We start from the raw sequence: 19,763 nt of genomic DNA, 5'->3' as shown, positions 1-19,763 counted from the left end.
GAGGTGGTTGGAGGGTCAGACATTTTTGGGGACCTTGGAGACCCTCCCACCAGTCAATTTATCCCGCTGCTGCCTTCCTGCCTGTTACTGGTTCACCACAGCGCGACCTCCAAATCCGCCTGGGTGACAACTGACCCACGTCACAAAAATTGTCCAGTCGCTGTCAAATTTTTACTTTTTCCTAAAATCTCTGTTGGCGCCGTGCGGCGAGTAAGAGTGCAACTGCCACCACACGGCCACCTGCCGATTTAGCTGATAAAGGTCCCGGCGCTGTGGCATGATGAGATATGTGACCATCGTCTGAGGCACTAAGATGTTGATCTGTCTCACATTTGTTCTTGGATTTTCGTCAGCAGACAGTCAGGTGGGATGTTTTCTCCTTTTCTCCCAGATCACCTTGTCTTTCACCATGGCCTTTGGTGTCATCCTGTACCGGATCAGCATTAAAGCTGCCCTGCATATGGCCAGCGCTGCAGGGCAGTCCAACATCCGAGCCACTGTCAAAGGCACTGCAGCTGTCATCAACGTCGTCATCATCATCATCCTGGATGAGATTTATGCCAAGGTCGCCCGCTGGCTGACCATTCTGGGTGAGGACCTTCACACCATACCAGTATGTCGTCTGGATGGACTCCGTCAGGGATTGGTGTTGACAACTTTCTGAAAAAGAATTTTTTTTTCATTGATTAAAAAAAGAAGTAACCTCTTTTCCTCTATAATGATAATAATGAGAATGTGTTTCCAAACCCTACAACAGTCTAGTGTCTTCCATCTGAACCCGTGCTTTTTCCAGCATCTGTTTGTTATTAAACAATGTCAATGAGGATTTTTAAAGAATAATCTATAAAAATCATGAATATTCATGAAATAAATGCTATAACGGGGATGGATGAAGCACCAATTATCCTAAAAAGGGTCAATTCCTATTTTTGTGTGCTCGCAAACAGACAAAACTTGTTTTACTGCAACTAAAGGGGCACCTTTGAAAAGTTTAGATTTGTTTTGGTTTTTATAGAAGGTTTTGCTTCTTTGTTTTTATTTTTTTATTTCCACATTTGTGTTTGATACATTTTCTGTTTTTCAGAGGTTCCAAAGACCGACAAGAGTTTTGACAATCGTCTCATCTTCAAAACCTTCATCCTGAAGTTTGTCAATGCCTTCACCCCCATTGTCTACTTGGCTTTTTTTAGGGGCAGGTAATTGATGCTGAATGGTGATATTAACTAACATTTCTGGTGGATGTGCATCCATTTTTAAGCTTTATCTTGTCATGGATTGAGCCACTTGTGCTGAAGACATAGGAACAGTGACTACCGAATGAACTCATGACTTATAGTTGTTTGTTTTCAGACTCGTTGGGAGACCTGGAAAATACTTGTATGTTGTTGGATCCTATAGAATGGAAGAGGTAATCTTTGATAACTGGTCCTTTGAAGACTTCTGATCAATGTAGCATTCAGCAGGAAGAGTCTTTGCTCTATCTTAGATGACCCCACCCTAACATTGACGTGTTCTCCCTACCATGACAAAGGTGGATAAAGGTGGAAAGATTTCATGTAATCCATGGACACCAGTGAAGATCACAAATCATTGAAGAAAAAAGGTTCAGCGCACTGTCTAGTGGGTCTAGATGACCCCACTCCCAACGTTAAAGTGCCTAGGATAGCACAAGGGTTACACATAGATCCTCCTTAGTTCATCTTGCTGAACACCAGTGTGTGAGACAATAAGCTAAAGTGTCTTACTGTTATTTTCTGAATATTTTTGCATCAATTGCAGAAGAAAAGAGTTTAGATTTTGGCAAAAAGATTTATTCTTAAAAGTTGACACCTGGTCCTGAAATCCCACAGGATTTCTCTTTTAAAGCCTTGATTTGTTCACATTCATTGGAACGGCCGGGATGTCTGTGAAACATGAGCTAAAATTCACCTGTAATGACAGTTGGTCTTTACATTATCGGAATGCTGTCAGATGAAACTTTTGCTGCATTCTTCCACCCTTGAAGAAGTCTGTTCTACAGGGCAGCATTTATGTTTGTAATGATGATGCATCATAAATCTGTTTATCCTAAAACATGAGAATAAAATGATTTTGCATGTATGGTTAATGTCAGTATTTACTCTCTTCACACTCTGTTGTGTTCTCCATTAATTCATTTCTGTTTGGACATTTTTCTTTCCAAAGTGTGCTCATGCAGGCTGCCTCATGGAGCTGTGTATCCAGTTGTGTATCACTATGCTTGGCAAGCAGTTCATTCAGAACAACCTTTTTGAGATTGGCATACCGTGAGTGCAGCACAGAGGCTGGTGGACGCACACAAACACAAACACACACACAGACGTAGGGCTGAGCACAAATACATGCACTCTTGCAGGTTGCAGCATGTGGGTGAGGTGGCAGGACGCACACCTCCTCTTTCCTGCCAGACAAATGACAACTTGATTAATTCTTTCTGATTCTGATTTTGTGAAATCCGATGTCCTTGGGACAAATTGGACCAAAAAAGACTAAGACATGATCATTCCAATAATGCAATCCAGTGTTTGTATAATGAAGGACATTTCTGTTTTAGTTTTTACTGGCATCAATTTTGAATCTCCTTCAAATAAAGAACTCTCATTTCCATTAGACCAAATGCAGAGTTTAACAAGTATCAAAAAACTGCTATTTAACTGTCACCAACGTACAACCAGCTCGGCCTTAAAGCCGCCAAAGGATCATTAATTCAAAACCACCTTCACCAACGTTTGCACCCAAATGGGGCATTTAATAAAGGTCTGTTTATAATTGTTAAATAATTCAAGCCCCTAAGAAGCTAAGTGATGAATTTCTCTAATGGGCAGGAAGCTGAAGAAAATGCTTCAGAAGAGGAAGATGGATCCCCAGGAAGAGGAGAAGCAAAATAAGATCCTGCCACGGCACCAGAAAGACCACTTACTGCTTCCTTTTGCTGGCCTCAACCCCGAGTACATGGAAATGAGTGAGTGGTCTCATCGCTCCTTTACTTCGTTTAAACCTTTCTAACTTGTGTTATTAAATAATGTACTTGTAGGACCAAGCTGTTAACCCTTTGTTAGTAATGTTTATGATGGGGGGGGGTCGTTTATAATGCAGTAAGAATGGTAAACAAACTTAACTTCCTCCGCCTCCTTCTATCAGGAGAGCATGTCAATCCCTGTTCAGCTTATTTCAGATGTTGACCCCCGATTTAGAATGTTCCTTTAATGAACCTCCTTTCCATAGGAATAGAATTATTTTCAAATAACAAAAAATGGAATGAAGCCGATCCTCTCCAATTTCAGAGAAAGGGAACAGCAGCTGAGGGGATGTGTGACGGGAAAAAAGAGGTCCTGCTAGGAGGTGCAATCCAAATATGGGGTTCCCCTCTTTGGGTTTTTTTGGGTTGGGATGAAGCACATGTAGGCGAGTTCCACAGGTCCAAAGAATTCCTCTTTGTCGGTTCTAACCCCCCCAACAGGAATGTAGATGCTGCATCCACAGATTTACTGGTTGGACGACACGCCTGCTTTGCACAAACACAGCTGCTGAATCTTCAGGTTGAGACCTTCTTCCCTCACATTGGCCCCGCCCTCATGCAGCTGAGTGGACGGAGGTTTCTATCAATTTATAGAACAAAAATGCAAAACCGACAACATGTTGGGTTCTGGACAAAGTCATCACATAAACGAGACCAAAGCTTTGGTTCCAACTGCTGCAGCTATTTATGAACATTAAACAGATGATAACAGAAACACATTTTAATCACTTTAACAACCCCCACCCCCCCACCCCCTATAATTAAGTCAGTAATTATTAACATTTGAAAAAAATCTCTCTAAAAAAGCAAAAAAAAAACAGTTAAAGGGCTAAAAAAAACATGCTTGTGTACATTTTAATTAGAATTATTTCAGAATTGAAAAGTTTTTTTTTTTTTTGAAAAGATGTATTTTTCTCCTAGGGCAGAATTTTTTTTTTCCCTCAAGGATCTTTTCACTTAAGATTCCATTTATGCATTGATGTTATTTGGAAAAAAAAACATTGCTCACATAAGAAAACTTTAGCCTGAAGTTTGGGATGAGCAGGTTAGACTTGGCTGCATAATTAATAGACTGACGTTTAGCATCATTATTATGAGTGACGCACAAAAAAAGATGCACAGCTGCTTCATCCGATTTCAATTTATAAAAGTCTCAGTTTTTGGGAAACAGAAGGACAGCTTTGCTGAAAAACACAAAGATCCATATTAATATTTAATATCAAGTACTTACAAAAGCACCTATAAGTCAGAATGATATAAATGACAACTCAATAATTTCTTTCTGATTCATTTTTATTTTGTGGCCCCTCCAGTGTGTTTTATTTCTCCAGGTTGGTCGATTGAAAACAATTCCTCATATACAAAGACAACCAGGGTTTGCAGCAACAATAGAAAACGGAACGACAATGCAGTATAAGTTACACACAAATAAAACATGACGCCTTCACACATCAATATTAACAATAAATAAAAGTCTACAGCAGGCACCAAGTTATTGTTTGGAATAAAAACACAGATGGAGACCCATAAAGACATCTAAAAACATCTGCATTCATCACAAACCACATCTGTTGAAGATGTCTGAAAGGCCGCTAAGGAGACCACGCTTTGGTGTCTAGAGCGTCTGATGACTGGAGCTCATTGGCTGAGACTCGCTGACTTTGCTCACGGATGTTTGGGACCTCATTTTATTTACTGTATTTACAGATTTTGTGAAGCGCTGAGGGCAGCAGGTGTTTGTTTCTGCAAGAACTTGGGCTGCTGTGGTGGAAACAAACATAATCAGCCTACAGGTTCCAATGTTCCTAAAAGAACCCTCTTCGGTAAACTGAACACCACTGGTAGATGTCAGTAGACAGAGGAAGTTTGGACCAAAACAGCCTTAAGGCTGAATAATCTTTGCTACAAAGTACTACATTGCATTCATGCCTACTGTTGGCTAATACTATCGGTGTACTGAAACTTTCGCCAGTCTGTTGCAGGACCGCGCAACCGCTCACATTCACGCCATGGGACCATTTAGAGAAACCAGTTGATAAATGTAGCATACTGTAGTTTTTGGACTATGAAAGGAACCTGGAGGAACCAGGGAGAACATACAGTCACTGAACGGTCCCAGCTGGGATTCGAACCAGGACCTTCTTACTGTGAGGCAAGAACATTAACTCCATGACAAAGTCAAGGGAATAAAAGAAAAGGCCTCATCATATTAGGATTGTTATGGAACTTTGTCTTCTGGTTAAAAAAAACAAAAAACAAAAAACAAATGACGTGAAAAACGATAAAGAAAATGACTCCAACGATCCAGATTCCTCTTCAGTTCCACGTCTGTTGTGTACTCTGGTTTATACTTTGTAGGGAAAATGGCAAAAGGCCAGAAGCGTCGTCATGGGTCTCAGGTAATGGACGTGAGTGTTTCCACCTCTCACCGACATGAAGGCCTCTCGGTGCTCCGAGTCATGAGCTGTGAGTTTCAAACCACATCCACCTGGGGGCAGAATGTCCTCCTAAGATCCTCAGAAACTCTGTGTGTCATGAAGGGACGTGAATGCACAGCCTGCAATTCATCATTGATGTTCAATGTATTATGTCCCCGTTTTCTTGGTGATAACAGAAATGTAAATAAACGCAAAGCATGCATTTTAAAAGGACTCGGTGAGGAGGGAGGGGACATCGGGGCGTGATTGCTAGTTTGGGATGTTGATGACACGGGGATAGCGGGACAAACCACTCCTCCAGAAGCCAGGGGGAGGTGGGTGGGGATGAAGCGGAGTCGATGTGAAATAACTGACGGCTGGAGATGGACTGTCCAGGCAACGGACAGGCACCAAAACGGGACTAGTGTAAATCCAGGTTCAGCATAGCTCATACTTGTGGCTGTGCTGCTACTCTGAAACATCTGGCCTTTGTGTCTGAAAATGGAACACAGCCTCTGCAGGAATGACTTTTGAATGTCTGATTACTTTGAGGTATTTCATTGTAGATTGTGGTTTTGTGTATGAGAGCCGATTTGAGAATATAAGCAGCTTTTTTTCTCCACAATAAAGCTGTGTTAAGCCAAAGATGGATTAGTGTGGAATAATCCTGGAAATAAATCGGTAGTTTGGCTGATTCTAATAGAGAGAACGGTTTCAGTCTCACAGATGAGAGGACTACATGTTTAGTCCCACCTGCCAGGCTTTGAATGGATTCCACTGAAACACTGGATCACTTGTTTTCATCTCTGTTTGCTTTTGTCCTCCTCCTTCACTCATGCTGTGTTGGTTTCTCCTCTCATTGCTCCCTTTAGTTATCCAGTTTGGAATGGTGACCCTCTTCGTGGCCTCCTTCCCTCTGGCTCCACTCTTTGCTCTCCTCAATAATATCATTGAAATTCGCTTGGATGCCAAGAAGTTTGTTAAGGAATTGCGCAGACCAGTGGCCGCTAAAGCCAAAAACATCGGTATGCTCCCCCATCTTCAGTTATGCTCATCTGCTGTTCAATAAGGAGAATCCACTGACTGTATCTGAGAACTGGACCAACCGAGTGCGACGTCATTCATAGAATGGGGCTTATTTCCAGCTTCGCCATTTTTTTGTGAAAGGACGCTGCCTTGCTGACATTAGTAAGCAGTGATTGGTCTGAGTCAGCGTTTCTATGGCTACCACTCTCACCAATCAGGAGTGAGCTTGTTGGAAGTCTGCACCTCTCCCATTGAAAGCGGACTTGGGAGAATGTGTAAATACATTCATTTGAACTACAGAAAACATGTTAAAGGTATCAGAACAAGAACAGTTATTCTGACAAATGGATTAACTGAATAACAGCTGTTTGTTTCTCTATAGAAGTCTGTCAGTTGTTGGCTTCTTGGAGCCAGCAGGTACTTCCTGTTTGGAAGGCCAGGGGGGAGGGGTCACTCAGTCCAGTTCTTGATACAGTCAATGGGAACATTTTTGTTTAAGTCAGCTGTGTTAAAAATATAAATATTGTACTGAATTAATTGTAAAACTTAGATTATGATCCATGATATCATCCTCTGTGACAGTTGCTGTGTGATCTGAAACTTATTCTGTGTCTTAACGTCCATGATGTGCCTCTCATATGTGTGTTTGGTTTGCACTTGTCTTCACTTGCAGCTTCAGAATGCTCAGTTAACTAGTTTCTTAAAGTCCCTGTCACTGGGAACTGGAGTAACATTAATGTTATTTTAGTTATGATTATGCTGTTTTTAGCAAAAAAGACGAGGAAAACAAAGACGATCAAGGGTCCATTTGTCTGCAAGTGGATGCATCAGAATGGAGCAGAGCAGGGAGCTTGTGGCACATCCAGTGTATTCTCTGTTAGAAATATCATCTTTTTCGTCTCCTCCTGATTTACCACAATTTGTATAAAGAAATACTCAGAAATGCAGTTTTAATCCTAATTTTCTTTATAAATGTCCTCCATCATGGGAAAAATGCCACAGGAGCATGTAAAAAGACCACAAGAACACAATTGTGACTGGAGTGGATCCTATAAGTAAAGATATGTTCCCCATGCATGTGGACCTAACAGCAGCTGCAGCTTTCCTCCTCTCCATGATACAGGAAGGCCTTCTGCCATCTAGTGGTTCATGTTGCTTTTGTTTTATGACTGGCTGTTTGTCTGACTTTGCAGGTATCTGGTACAACCTCCTGAGAGGCCTCAGTAAGGTGGCAGTCATAGTAAATGTAAGTATGTGGGGCAGGGGTGTCAAACTCATTTTCACCGAGGGTCACATCAGCATAGCAGCTGTCCTCAAAGGGCCAGATATAACTTATACCTGTAACTAAATGTAATGAAAAATAAATGTAACTACTCCTTAATGTTAAATAACTCATTATTTATTTATTATAACTTTTTAACGTGACAATTACAGTTCATAGAAAACATATGTTTGCTTGTTACTCTAGAATAAATCCTGACTGAGAACAGAAAGCATCACCAACATGTACATGAGCACTAGGGGTATGTATTGGCAAGAGTCTGGCGATACGATACATATCCCAAAACGCGCCCCACAATACGATACGTATCCCGATATTGTACCGGAACACATTTTCTTTCTTTCTTTCTTTCAATATATGACTGAGAAAAAACTCTACATGAATTTCAAGACGTCTTCCATTTTAATAAAATTGTCAAATTCTGTTTATTAAATGATCACAATATTAAGCACTGCAACTGTATCTCATATATAAGTTGCTTTTACTCAGGCAAATTCATAGTGCTTTTATTTTGGTAACTGAAAATAAAGAAAGGGAATATTGTTTGATTTCGACAACAAAATATATTTTGTATATGAAAAAAAAATGAATGAATGTGATTCTAAAGTATGATTGAGGAAATAAAGTGCTGCTTACTTTCAATATTGCTAATTGTACTTCTCCAGTACTTTTAACAGAGCGTGAAACAGGAGCCTGAATGGTACTTCAAAGATAAGAAAAAACAATAAGTCTTTGCAGAGACAATAAAGTATGATGATGATGCAGCAGTATGACAGGGTGAAGGAGATGCTTTAATGTGGCAAAAATGCTTTAACATATCAGTCTGCACTGCACCGCTGCAGCTCCACTTTCTCACACACACGGATGTAAAACAGTAACCGTCATGGCCACAACGTTCGCCTTTTTAGTGTTGTACACGTCACTCTGATCGATCAGGTCACTAAACTAAAATCTATTGCTGAGAGGTTCTGCAGAACTTTGTCCCGCTTTGCCAACAGCATTTTGGCTGTTTGGCGTTTCATGACTGCCATAAATTGAACGAGCATAAAGACAACTGAGCGGCGTATTCAGGAACCGAGTGGGGAACCTTACAACCTCGCAGGCGCAATTCTAACCGAGCGACCCCGCATTTTACAGCTGCAGGCCTGCAATCCTAACTGAGCGGTGATCCTGCGCGCTCACTGGGTCTGCGCGCAGTGTTGAGGCCTGTACACACCAGGGACGTATATTCGCCAGCCGTTTTTCGCCAGCGTTTTTCGCCACGTTTTTTGTGTTCACACCCAGGCGATTTTCACTGACGATGAGCCGAGCGAACATGCAATTTCATTCCCTGACAATAGATGGCGCTTAATGTAAAACAGAAATACTCCTGTACACAAGGTGGCGCTGCGCAACTTCTTGCTTCTTAAAGTCGCTTTTCACTCAGAAGAAGAGAGCAAGTATTTACGCGCTAGTCAGAATAATAAAAAGAAAACATGAATGTTTCAAGCACCAGTAGCTCCAGCTCCAGTTCCAGCGATGAAGAAATTATTGTTCTGTAGAATGATGAAAGACGCCGGAAAAGACGCCGATTTTTGGGTACATCCCATAGTTATGAGAAGAGAAGAACATGGGGAGTTTTGACTGGTACGAGAGCTGAAAATGTATCATGAGCGTTTTCGGGGATATTTTGGAATGTCCGTCATTATTTCTTCGCGGCAGTGTAGACGCTACTTGGCGTCTATCTTCTTCGCTGGTATGTGTGCTCAGCAAGGCAGTTTTGTGTTTGAGCGCCCCCAAGTTGTGTTTTACTGTAACTTCAGAAGCTCCAGACACGTGTGCAAAAGCGCCATTCTCATTGGTCGTATAGTTTTTGACGCGGCGCGTCAAACCAAAAAAACGAACCCGAGGCGTTTCTGAAAAAGTGACGCTTTGACGCGTGGCGTTTTTTCGCGTCGGTGTGCACACTCACATTGGTGCCCTTTGTTTAGTCACGAGGCGTTAAACCTCTGCGAATATCGCATGGAAATTCGTCCCAGTGTGTACGGGCCTTTAAGGGGGGTTTTTTGTCACTTGGGGGGGGCGGTGTTCAGGGGTGTGTTTGTCACTTGGAGGCGGTAACCTTTCTGGCTAAAATTTGTCAAGGCAGCGGGGCGGGACTTTCTTTTAGAGGCTTTAATAGAAAAGAAACAGCGGATATAATGTGGATTAAAACGTTAGTGAATGCAGTGAATTTCACATGAAAAAAACTTACAGCACAAAATAATCCGCTTCACTTTCTTACCTTGGTCTTGGTTCATTGTTTAACATTTTAATCCACGTTACATCCACAGTTTTTTTTCTATTAAAGCCTCCAACACAAACAGGGGTGGCGAACAAGTTTGACACAAAGAGCCAAAATTTTTAACTGTGATAGTCAAAGAGCCACACACACACACACTGACCTGCCAGACATACACACACACACAAACATGCACCACCACCACACAACCTCCAAATGTGCCCAGGGCGGCCACCGACTGATGTCAAAAAATCGTGCAGTCATCGGTTACTTTTGACTTTTCCTGAAGACCTCTGCGGTTACTTGTTGAATTTGCTGAAAAACCTGCTCTAAAGTTGCCGCTCAGTGGCATTTTTGAATTTAAATTGGTTTTAAATTGACTCTTAGGAAGTTTGTGTTGAACGTTTTTGATCTTTGTGCGAATGTGACTGGACATATCTTTAAGAGATGGACCTTAGTCTGGGAAGTTAAGGCTTGTCTGGAAGTTTTTACCATTTTTATAAAAACACAGTATGATGGAACAAAACCCTCAGCCTTATGCATGTTGATACTTCATACTTAGGTTTTTTAATTTCTTGTCACAGTGATTCAGTCCAAGTAAATCGGTTTTATGACACTTGAATCACAGAGCTGGACCCACGTTCAGCTTTCTACTCGTGTTTTGCTTGATGTGACCAATGTCCGAAAAAACAGAGGGAAGCAGCAGTTTCTCCTGTCCTGAAGAACAGTAAACTGAGGAAGTGTTCTTTCCTCAGGCTTTTGTCATCGCCTTCACCTCTGACTTCATCCCCCGCCTGGTCTACCAGTATACGTACAGTCCTGACGGCACCCTGCACGGCTTTGTGAACCACACTCTGTCCGTTTTCAACGTCCGTGACTTTGAGCCAAACACTCAACCCATATACCCCAATCACTTGGGCTACAATGTAGAGACCTGCAGGTAAAATGGCATTTTATCAAATCTTTACAAGGTTAAAATGTGGAAAATTCATTGAAGAATTAACACGTTTTGTTGCAGTTATGTTGTTTGTGATCTAGTGGCTGTTTCTATTTACATCCTCAAAATGCTAAACAGCCGATGAATGCTACAGCTAAATGTGGTTGGCCTGCAGATATAAGGACTACAGGGAACCACCGTGGTCCAGCACCCCCTACGAGCTATCCAAGGAGTTCTGGTCCATTCTAGCAGTCCGCCTGGCCTTCGTCATCGTCTTTCAGGTTTGGGACGGCTCAAAAACATTCATGCCACTGCAACACGTTGAAGCCTACGCATAAGTCACTGTGAAAAAATGCTGCAAACAAAGAAACCTTTCAGAAATATAAATATTTGTTTATTTTTTTACAAAAATGCAAACAGAACAAATAAAAATCTGATTTAAATCAATACCCAGCAGCCATGCGCTTGTGTTTACTCGCAAAGAGTCGAGGGGTTCTGTATGCTGGTGTTTATTAAAGCCGTGTCAGCAGCTAAGAAAAATCTGTGCAATTTCCATGTATGTAACTTTGGTCTTTCATGATCCATGATAAATGTAATTCATAAGTGATTCATGCGTTCGACATCCGTCGATGAATCTTAATAGAAATTCCATTGAGAATTACACCGTTTATGAGAATTTTACGTAGTTTATACACAATTAATATATAATCACAATGACCCAATTGTGTTCGATTTTTGGAAGATTACACAAATTTGTGGCTTTCAGCGTATGTCTGACCTATTCACACATGTACCACGATGTATGACTTTAATATCGTGTATACAGTGCACATATCAGGTTAAAAATACGTAACTGACGCACAAATCACTAATAAATTGTATACGAACAGGGCAATAATCATGCACGGTTCATGTTCTACGTTGATTTACGTGCTCTTTGCGTGGTTAATTCATAGTTTTTCCGTGGTTTTAACGCCATTTACTCGAGATACATCTGTGGAAATTTTACGTAAAGAACCACAACTTTTGTCACTTTTCCCAAATCTTTGGGCCAATTTTCATCCGTGCACTGTGCAAAAACTGTCAGTAGTGGCTGTGTGACACGGCCTTCAAAGCAGTGGGATGGAAGCCGGGGACTCGAGCTGTCTCACAAAGCTACACCTTTATTTTGAAGAAAGTCAGCTCATTTGGAATCACAACTCTGTCTGGATGGATTCTCATTCATCCTGGTTGATTCCATCAAGTTGGAATGTAAAAAGCAGTCAATCATAGAAGATGTTGGTCACTTTTTATTTTTTTATTTTTTTTGATTAGCCAAGCCTAGTTTAATACTTTAGAAACAGCCTCCTTTGGTTTCGTTTTGGCCTGGTTTGCGTTTTCCAACTTTTGATGTGTTGCATGTTTTTTGTATTGTACTTAAATCTAATCAGGAAAAAACTTGACAAATGCCCTCCTGTTGTACCCCTGTGGAGGCACTTATTTGGTCAAATCTGAGAAGCCGTTTGTTGATTTTACTGCTCCAATTTTCTGTGGCTGCTCCTCAGAAATGTCTGTTGATTCTGTGTCTTGCAGAACGTGGTGATGCTCATGAGTGACTTTGTGGACTGGCTGATCCCGGACATTCCCAAAGACATCACCCTGCAGATCCACAAGGAGAAAATCCACATGATGGAGCTTTTCATGAAGGAGGAACAGGGTAAAAGGCGTGCAGCCCGCGACAGCCGCGGCCTGTATAATTGCAACAGTCCGACCTCAGATGGTCAGAGCCCACCACAGCCGCGCTCACGCCCCAACACGCATGCAAGAGTTGGCTGGTAAATGTTCACGCTCACAGTCTGCCACCATCAACAGAACATTTACATTTACTCTCTTTTCGAACAAAAAAGCATTATGCCCAACCTGATCAAATGGGATCAGATCAGGTACATACTTTGAAGCTGCTTTCCTCCTAACTTCAACGCAAAATTGGACGCAAACTTCCCCCTAAAGCTCAACATTTCTTTTATCTGTATTGAAAAAGTTGAAGTTTGTTGACTGAGGTCGTGCCAGACTCCACGTGGGCCCCAACGATGGACCGCTGCACCGGCCGCCTTCTGCCATAACGGCGTCTGAAGCAGACTCTGTAAGGACCATCTCCATGATTCCGTCCAAAAGATCCTCCTGATGCTTTTTATTTGAACACTGGGGCAAGTGTGATGAGGAAAGCTCACAAAGGCTTCTTTATATGTTTATATGTGATTTAGCAGTGTTTAGCCCATGCTCTTTGTCTTTGTGACAGACGTACCGTAATGAACTGCAGTTGGAAGACGTGTCTGCTGGACCGTGTGGGTCTTTGGGTTTGGTTTGGGTTGGATCTGATCTTCATCAAAGCTGAACTCCTGAAGCTGTAACAGGCTGTAGGGGATGCAGAGACACTCCTGTCTCTGTGTTCTCGTGTTCAACTCTAGCATTCGGTGGATGTCACACATTGAAAGAAAGGCGCCTCATGTCTAGTTTTTCTATGTGGGTACAGAGAAACACTTCAGCATTGGTTTATAAATGTGTTGTGAATATCTTACAAAACAGTTAAGGAGCCATATTTTCCTTGTGTTAACATCTGCAGTAGATGTTTCTCATAGTTCTGTCATTAATATATAATCAAGAGACGGAGACGAAAAAAAGTTTTGCACTTCAACACTTTAATGTTCAATTTCATCCAAGCACAACTTTTAGATCATAAATGCTTTAATGCTGAATAAGAATAGAATTAGAGTAAAATCTTGATTTTTTTTTTTTTTTTTTTTTTTTTTTTTAAATGTGATTACTCTACAGTCAGAAATGAAGTAAATTTACCTCAGATGTGGATGATTGTTGGTTCTAAAACTGCAATTAGGAAAACCAAAAAGTTCCTTTGTGCCCATATGAAGAAAAAAATATGAACTCCATCCTCGCTTCTGATTCACGTTTGAGACTTTGACTTTAGTTTTTAAAAGCAATCATTTTATACAACCATATTTTCCAACCATGTTTGTTTTGGTTGTAATTGTATGTTTGGTTGTGTAGAAGCAGATCTTCGTGATTCTTTTTTTTTTTGTAAAAACCACAGCTGGGTCACATGACACTTGATAGAGTGACAGCCTCCGGTAAACGCCAGTCAGTTTAGGGTTTGTGTCTTAACTGCTGGCAGCTCAGTGGCAGCTGGAAACCACGGCAACACTCTTCGTACCTTCAGACAACGGATCAAGCCGTGACGTGATCTTTTCCCGGATCATAGAAACATCCTTTAAGCAGATTTGCTCAAATGATGAACTCTGGCGAAGAAGATCCGTTTCTGCATCATTTTCCTTCATGTTCTTTTTATCGTCTTTGACTGAACAATGTTTTTTTTCTCTTTAATTTTATTCATCAACCTACAAAACTGTACTACTGTATATGTGAGTGACTGGATTCCCACTTCTACTGCTGACTGAAAAACAACCCAAAGGTCAGATGAACCCAGAATTGAAGACCTCAAACTGACCAAATTGTATTTTTTTTTTATTGTTATCATTATTGTTGTTTTTTCGTGTTTTTAAATTTTTGAGTTTTTATTTTCTATTTTATGTATTTGTCAGTCCACTTTGATCCCACGGCATCTTCATGCATCAGGAAGAAACGTTGAAAAAAGCAAAAACAAAGGCTTTTCCAGTTCAAATGGGGACTCTTTAGAAATTGGAAAGAATAAGGAAGTACACATTTGATGAGACAGATGAGTATTTTATGTTTTTATTGAAAGTTGTCATTCTGACAGTTACTTTTAAAGAGAATGTTTCCATAAATGTGTCTTTCCCTGCCTTGAAACATTAAAATTGTCGTGTTTTATTAGTCTTTGAGCGTGCCATCACATGTGGTGATTCTTCCTTTTTGTCTGCTGCCTCGTTGTTTACTGCTTCAAATACTTTATTTTCTAAATATTTTTACTGTTTTAATAGCTTTTCTTATTGATGTGTGTACGTGCAGACACACATTATTACCCTTTCACGTAGTCTTTTTTTAATGTTTTTTTCTGCAAAGAAATAAACAGTGAGTTGCTCTGAAACTGATTTTTTTGGGACGAAACTTTCTACCAAGATTTTTGGAATGACCCAGAATCCCACAGAGTATCTGCTGTTGTTCCACAGACTGACTGGGATCTGCACAAAGGTCACTGAGAACACTGGGTTGGTTTAAATATTTACTTCACTTAAAGGACTCTCTTCCTCTCATTCACACGCGGATTATCTGTCTTGCTGTAGCTGATCTTTAGTCCTCTACTTTCCCAAACAAACCTCCACCTCTCTAGATGTTCTTCCACTTGCTCTCCGCTCTCACTACAGATCAGTGTCGTCTGCAAACAACATGATCCACAGAGATTCCTGACTAACCTCATCTGTCAGTCTGTCCAAACGAGGAGACGCTCAAGGCTGATTCTTGGTACAACCCCACCTCCACCTGAACCCCTCTGTCCCAAAACTACCCTCACATAAATCCTTATGAAGATCAGGTAGGGGCTCCAGGCCAGCTTTTGTTTAAAACCTTGTAACAACTGCACACATTTCAGGTTTTTGGAGACTTGGCAAATCCCTCCCCAGAATACAAACTTCAGATAATTTATCAACAACCCCCACTTGCAACAAAAATTTCTGCCCACCTACAACTACAGTAACTCCAGTTGTTGGATATTCTCTCGGTTCCCCATAAACACATTTAATGTTGGTTTTGGTCTTTTTGTTGGCACTGTTGGACAGACGGTCTTTCTTAACCAAAGACATGGAATTCCCACTATGTAATAAACCAGCCTATTTTAAACAATTAACATCCAGAGTGAAGGTTATCTACTTTTTTGAATAAATCTTTATGGGTGACGTAGCTGTAATGTGAAAGTTTAGACTGTTTGAGGAGACGGTCTGAGGCCTTATGGCAGTAGTAACAGATGTAGTGGTCTGCTTTAATCCAACGTCGACATAGAACTTTTAAACATTGGTAGGTTTTGGTTCCTTGGGGATACAGCTGTTTTCCTGAAACACTGTTAAGTCTTAGCAGAAATGTCCAATTTGGCCAGTAGGGCTTGCTTAGGATCCGAGTATGTATTTGCCTCCAAAGCTTTCCCCGTCAGTAAAAGTACCAATCTGTTGGCCCACTCAGTGTCTGGCCAAGCCCAAGTTATTGCAACTTGATCAAAGCAAAGGAAAAAATGTTCAACATCCCCAACGGACTTACGCAGACTGCTGCTGTGGCATCGGAGAACCTGTGAAGAGTCCCATGAGAAAAACGGCGGTCTCCGCCCTGGAACAATCTGATGGTGCCAGTGACAGTCTGCCCTCTTGGATGGCAATGCGCAGACCTTGGAACTCCCCTTGATCACCGCCTCATCTCTGCTCCTCTGGCCACGGATGCCTCAGCTGAAGGTCCCCGGGATCGCTGGACCAAAGGAACACTCTCGTCATTAGTCTCCCAGTCTTCACTTTCGTCAGGCTGAGGTGACTCCAGATCAACCTCAAGTTTGGCAGCTTTATTCGTTGTAGATATTTCTTGTTCCCCACCCCTCACCCAAGGGGTTTCTCTGAGTAGTCATCCCACTTCTGACACCAAGGTGTGACAATCCACTCCAAAGTGTGGGCTGAGGACCTAAGGAAACAACCTTAATAAGTTGATGTTTTCTCTTTAGATTTAACACAAAATAGAAATATCCAGAAGTAAAAAAAATAAATAGAGCAATGAAGAAACAAGAGATGGATCTTAAATATTTACAAATAAATCAAAGTGCATAAGGATTCCTTTTACAAGCACCACTTCACCTAAACAACTGTCTGTACATGTTTATATGTATCTGTAATATTAAATGATGGCAGAAAAAATTTGATTGGGAGATCGAATCATTTGGAACAATTGTTCCAGAAATCTTATGGAACACTCCAAACCCCTCACCACATCTAAAAAACGGCAACAATGTTTTTAAAATCCTGACCTTAAACTAGAATGTTACGTGAGTTTTTGCTCTTGTTTTTAATATCATAGGTTGATTTTTGTAGTTTCATCTGAAAGGGCATTTTATTCTATTGCCGTTCACCTTTTAGCTAATCCTGTCAGGGGTCGCCACAGGGAATCTGCTTCCACTGATCCACACCGGTGGTTTGGCAGAGATTTTTACACTGGATGCCCTTCCTGACACAGCCCTGTATTTTATCTGGGTTGGGGGACTGGCACAGGGCGATGCAGACTTGGGCCCCCCTTGTGGCTACATAGTTAAGCAGTAGTGTAATGGATCTTGCCCAAGGACCCACATTGGGAATCGAACCCTGGTCTCCCATGTGTCAGTCCTACATGCTGAGCCGTCCAGTCGCTAAAGGACATTTGTTGTAAATATTACAGTTAATTTTTACAATGAACACAGTAATTTTCTAAAACAATGTTTATTTTATAGAGGACAAATAAAATAATAATGAATTTGAGTAAATCTAGATGTACAAATCATTATTGGACACATCATTGTGTTGAGTTTAGCTCAGACTGGATGAAACATTAGGATTATGAAATGTATTATTTTAAAATGTCTCCAAAAAGTTCAGAATTATACCAAATAGATGTTTTAAGGCACTAAAACCCCTCACACTTTTCTCTTGTTTAAAGAAAAATTACTCCAGTATTATAGAATGAAACCCATAATCGTATTTGCAAGCTGAAGACATTCTGTACTGTATTGAAGACACGACTGACAAGACTTAGTGGACTGGTGTCAGTACAGCCGACTCATCAATGATGTCAGGGAAAACCAAAGAGATGGTGGTGGACTTCCACAGACATCAGCCTCTTGCCCCCTTATTGGTGAACATCCAGTGAAGGGAGATCAAGAGAGTTGATTCTTACAAGTTCCTGGGTGCTGAGCTCACTAGCAAACTGAACACCGACATGCTGTACATCCAAAGCAGGCCGTACCTGCTGAGGAGACAGCGGTCCTTTGGAGTTAAAGGGTCGCTCCTGACGACCTTCCATGACTCTGCTGTGGCTTCAGCCATCCTACATGGCGCCTCATGTTGGAGCAGTAGCATCACAGAGAGGAAGAAGCTGGGAAAAATCATCAAGGAGTCCTGGGCTGGCCCCAGGAATCATTCAGAGAGGTGGATGTTGGTGATTGTGGTTAGAGGACAAGCCAAACGAGATCTCTAAAAATCCTCCGTGTCTTCCATGCAAAGTACAGTACACATACAGACAGAAATTTGAAGGTATCTGCTGTGAATCCAACTATTGTTCACATCCGTGTTTATGAATGCCAAGACGTGAATAAGTTAATGATGGGCTTGGTAGCCTACGGATGTAAAGTGACTGCTAATGATTATGTTAATAAAAGACAACTCCTGAATATTACTATTCCTATATTCCTATATAGACGGCCTGCAGATGGCCAGCCAGGTGCCCGAATGCCTGCATGACAAGCTAAAGAGCTCTGCGGCGGAGCTAGGTGCTATGTCCGGTGAATCGCTGCGGTATGGTGAAGCATAAAGCTTGGGCATCGTAAATCATATATTTTTCTTATATTCATTAAGACAATAATAAAGACATCATTTTTGTTTTCCTTTTCCTTTCTTGAACGAATGTGGGTCAGAGACACGGAAGTTACTGCTGAAAGCGGCTTTTGCGCCCGGACGGATAGCATATCAGTGTTTATGAATGACTTATGACGTGAATAATTATTTCGTTTTAACGAATTAATGGTGTCGAGGGAACGAAATAGCATTTCGTGGGAACGGAATATTATTTCGTGCGAACAAGATATTAATTTGTGGGAACAAGATATATTTTATTTTTTTAATGTCAGGACACAGGCTCCGTAGTTTACTTATATCACAGAATTTGTTTGTAACAGCCTGAAACCTGACAGCGCCCCCACTCCACAGCTGCGCCCTTTCCTTGCTTTGAGAAGAAGAAGCAAATGTGTGTGAAGAAGGAGAAGGGGAGGGGGCGTGGGGTGAGCACGGAGCACCGCCGCGATGCACAAAACCTGGCTGGATCATCTTCAACGGGGGTGAAGGTCGCCGGCCGCGGCTCAGGGCTTTATGAAAAAATAAAATAAAAACTGCGACTGCTCTGCCATGTAGCAAATTGGCGCCCCTGGGTCCAGCTGCATGCGCTCCTGCTGGAAATGTGTGACGAAAAGGGGGAGGGCTCCAAGGAATCAGTTCAACTGTGGGACGCTTGCAGATGAAGTGGTCAGGTGGGGGACAAGGGCTTAAAACTTTTTTTAAAGTCAGTCATATGGTGACATTCTATCACCTAAATTTTAATAAAGGCATAAAAAATCATGTGTTTTTCAGGGTTAATTTTTTGTAAAATGCCCAAATAAAACTGGGAACACAAAACAATGTTGTCACTAAGGTGACAGTTGGTTTAGTCGACGAACTTGTTGCCGTCGTGAGGACATTTATGCTAAATGGCAAAAACATCTGAAATATGGACAAAAAAGGTCAAAGCCATCTGGTGCCTAATTTAGTTCGAAAAGGAGAAAAGAGACAAAGAAAAGCATATGTCCTCACAGCTAGATGCATGTTTTCCAATGCTACCTGGCCCTGCAACAACAACGTTGCTGATGAAAACTTTCTTTTGGTCGATGACCAAAACTGAAGTAGGCCCAAATGTTGCAAATGACGTCATTGTTTATTTTTTAAGATTTTCTTATTAAACGTTAGCTCTGCCTTAACTTGTATCATTAGTTATGATTGGTGTGTCTGTTTGCTCTGCTGTAACACAAAGGTTTTGTTGTGTTTTGTTGTTGTATAATTAGTTCATAAATGTTAAATGAGCTGTGATGG

At 41.3% G+C, this 19,763-nt stretch overlaps 1 protein-coding gene across 6 annotated transcripts in view; it reads left to right on the top strand.

The window, feature by feature from the left end:
* The window catches only part of ano1a (anoctamin 1, calcium activated chloride channel a), a 59,021-nt gene extending 44,216 nt beyond the window's left edge, over positions 1-14,805 (top strand). For all 6 annotated transcript variants that reach the window (XM_078944171.1, XM_011486989.4, XM_078944172.1 and 3 more), the window contains 10 exons: positions 392-590; positions 1,085-1,196; positions 1,351-1,408; positions 2,185-2,285; positions 2,844-2,980; positions 6,327-6,479; positions 7,674-7,726; positions 10,778-10,962; positions 11,135-11,240; positions 12,532-14,805. In XM_078944171.1, the coding sequence (XP_078800297.1) occupies positions 392-590; positions 1,085-1,196; positions 1,351-1,408; positions 2,185-2,285; positions 2,844-2,980; positions 6,327-6,479; positions 7,674-7,726; positions 10,778-10,962; positions 11,135-11,240; positions 12,532-12,777 (1,350 nt within the window). In that variant the 3' untranslated portion in view covers positions 12,778-14,805. The remainder of the gene's footprint in view (positions 1-391; positions 591-1,084; positions 1,197-1,350; positions 1,409-2,184; positions 2,286-2,843; positions 2,981-6,326; positions 6,480-7,673; positions 7,727-10,777; positions 10,963-11,134; positions 11,241-12,531) is intronic.
* Positions 14,806-19,763: the final 4,958 nt, after the last annotated feature.

The sequence above is a fragment of the Oryzias latipes genome, chromosome 3 (genome assembly GCF_053564925.1).
Source record: "Oryzias latipes strain Hd-rR chromosome 3, Olatipes_Hd-rR_3.1".
NCBI classification, from domain to species: domain Eukaryota; kingdom Metazoa; phylum Chordata; class Actinopteri; order Beloniformes; family Adrianichthyidae; genus Oryzias; species Oryzias latipes.
The sequence above is the reverse complement of the archived record's forward strand: the minus strand, read 5'-3'. Positions and strand labels throughout refer to the sequence as shown.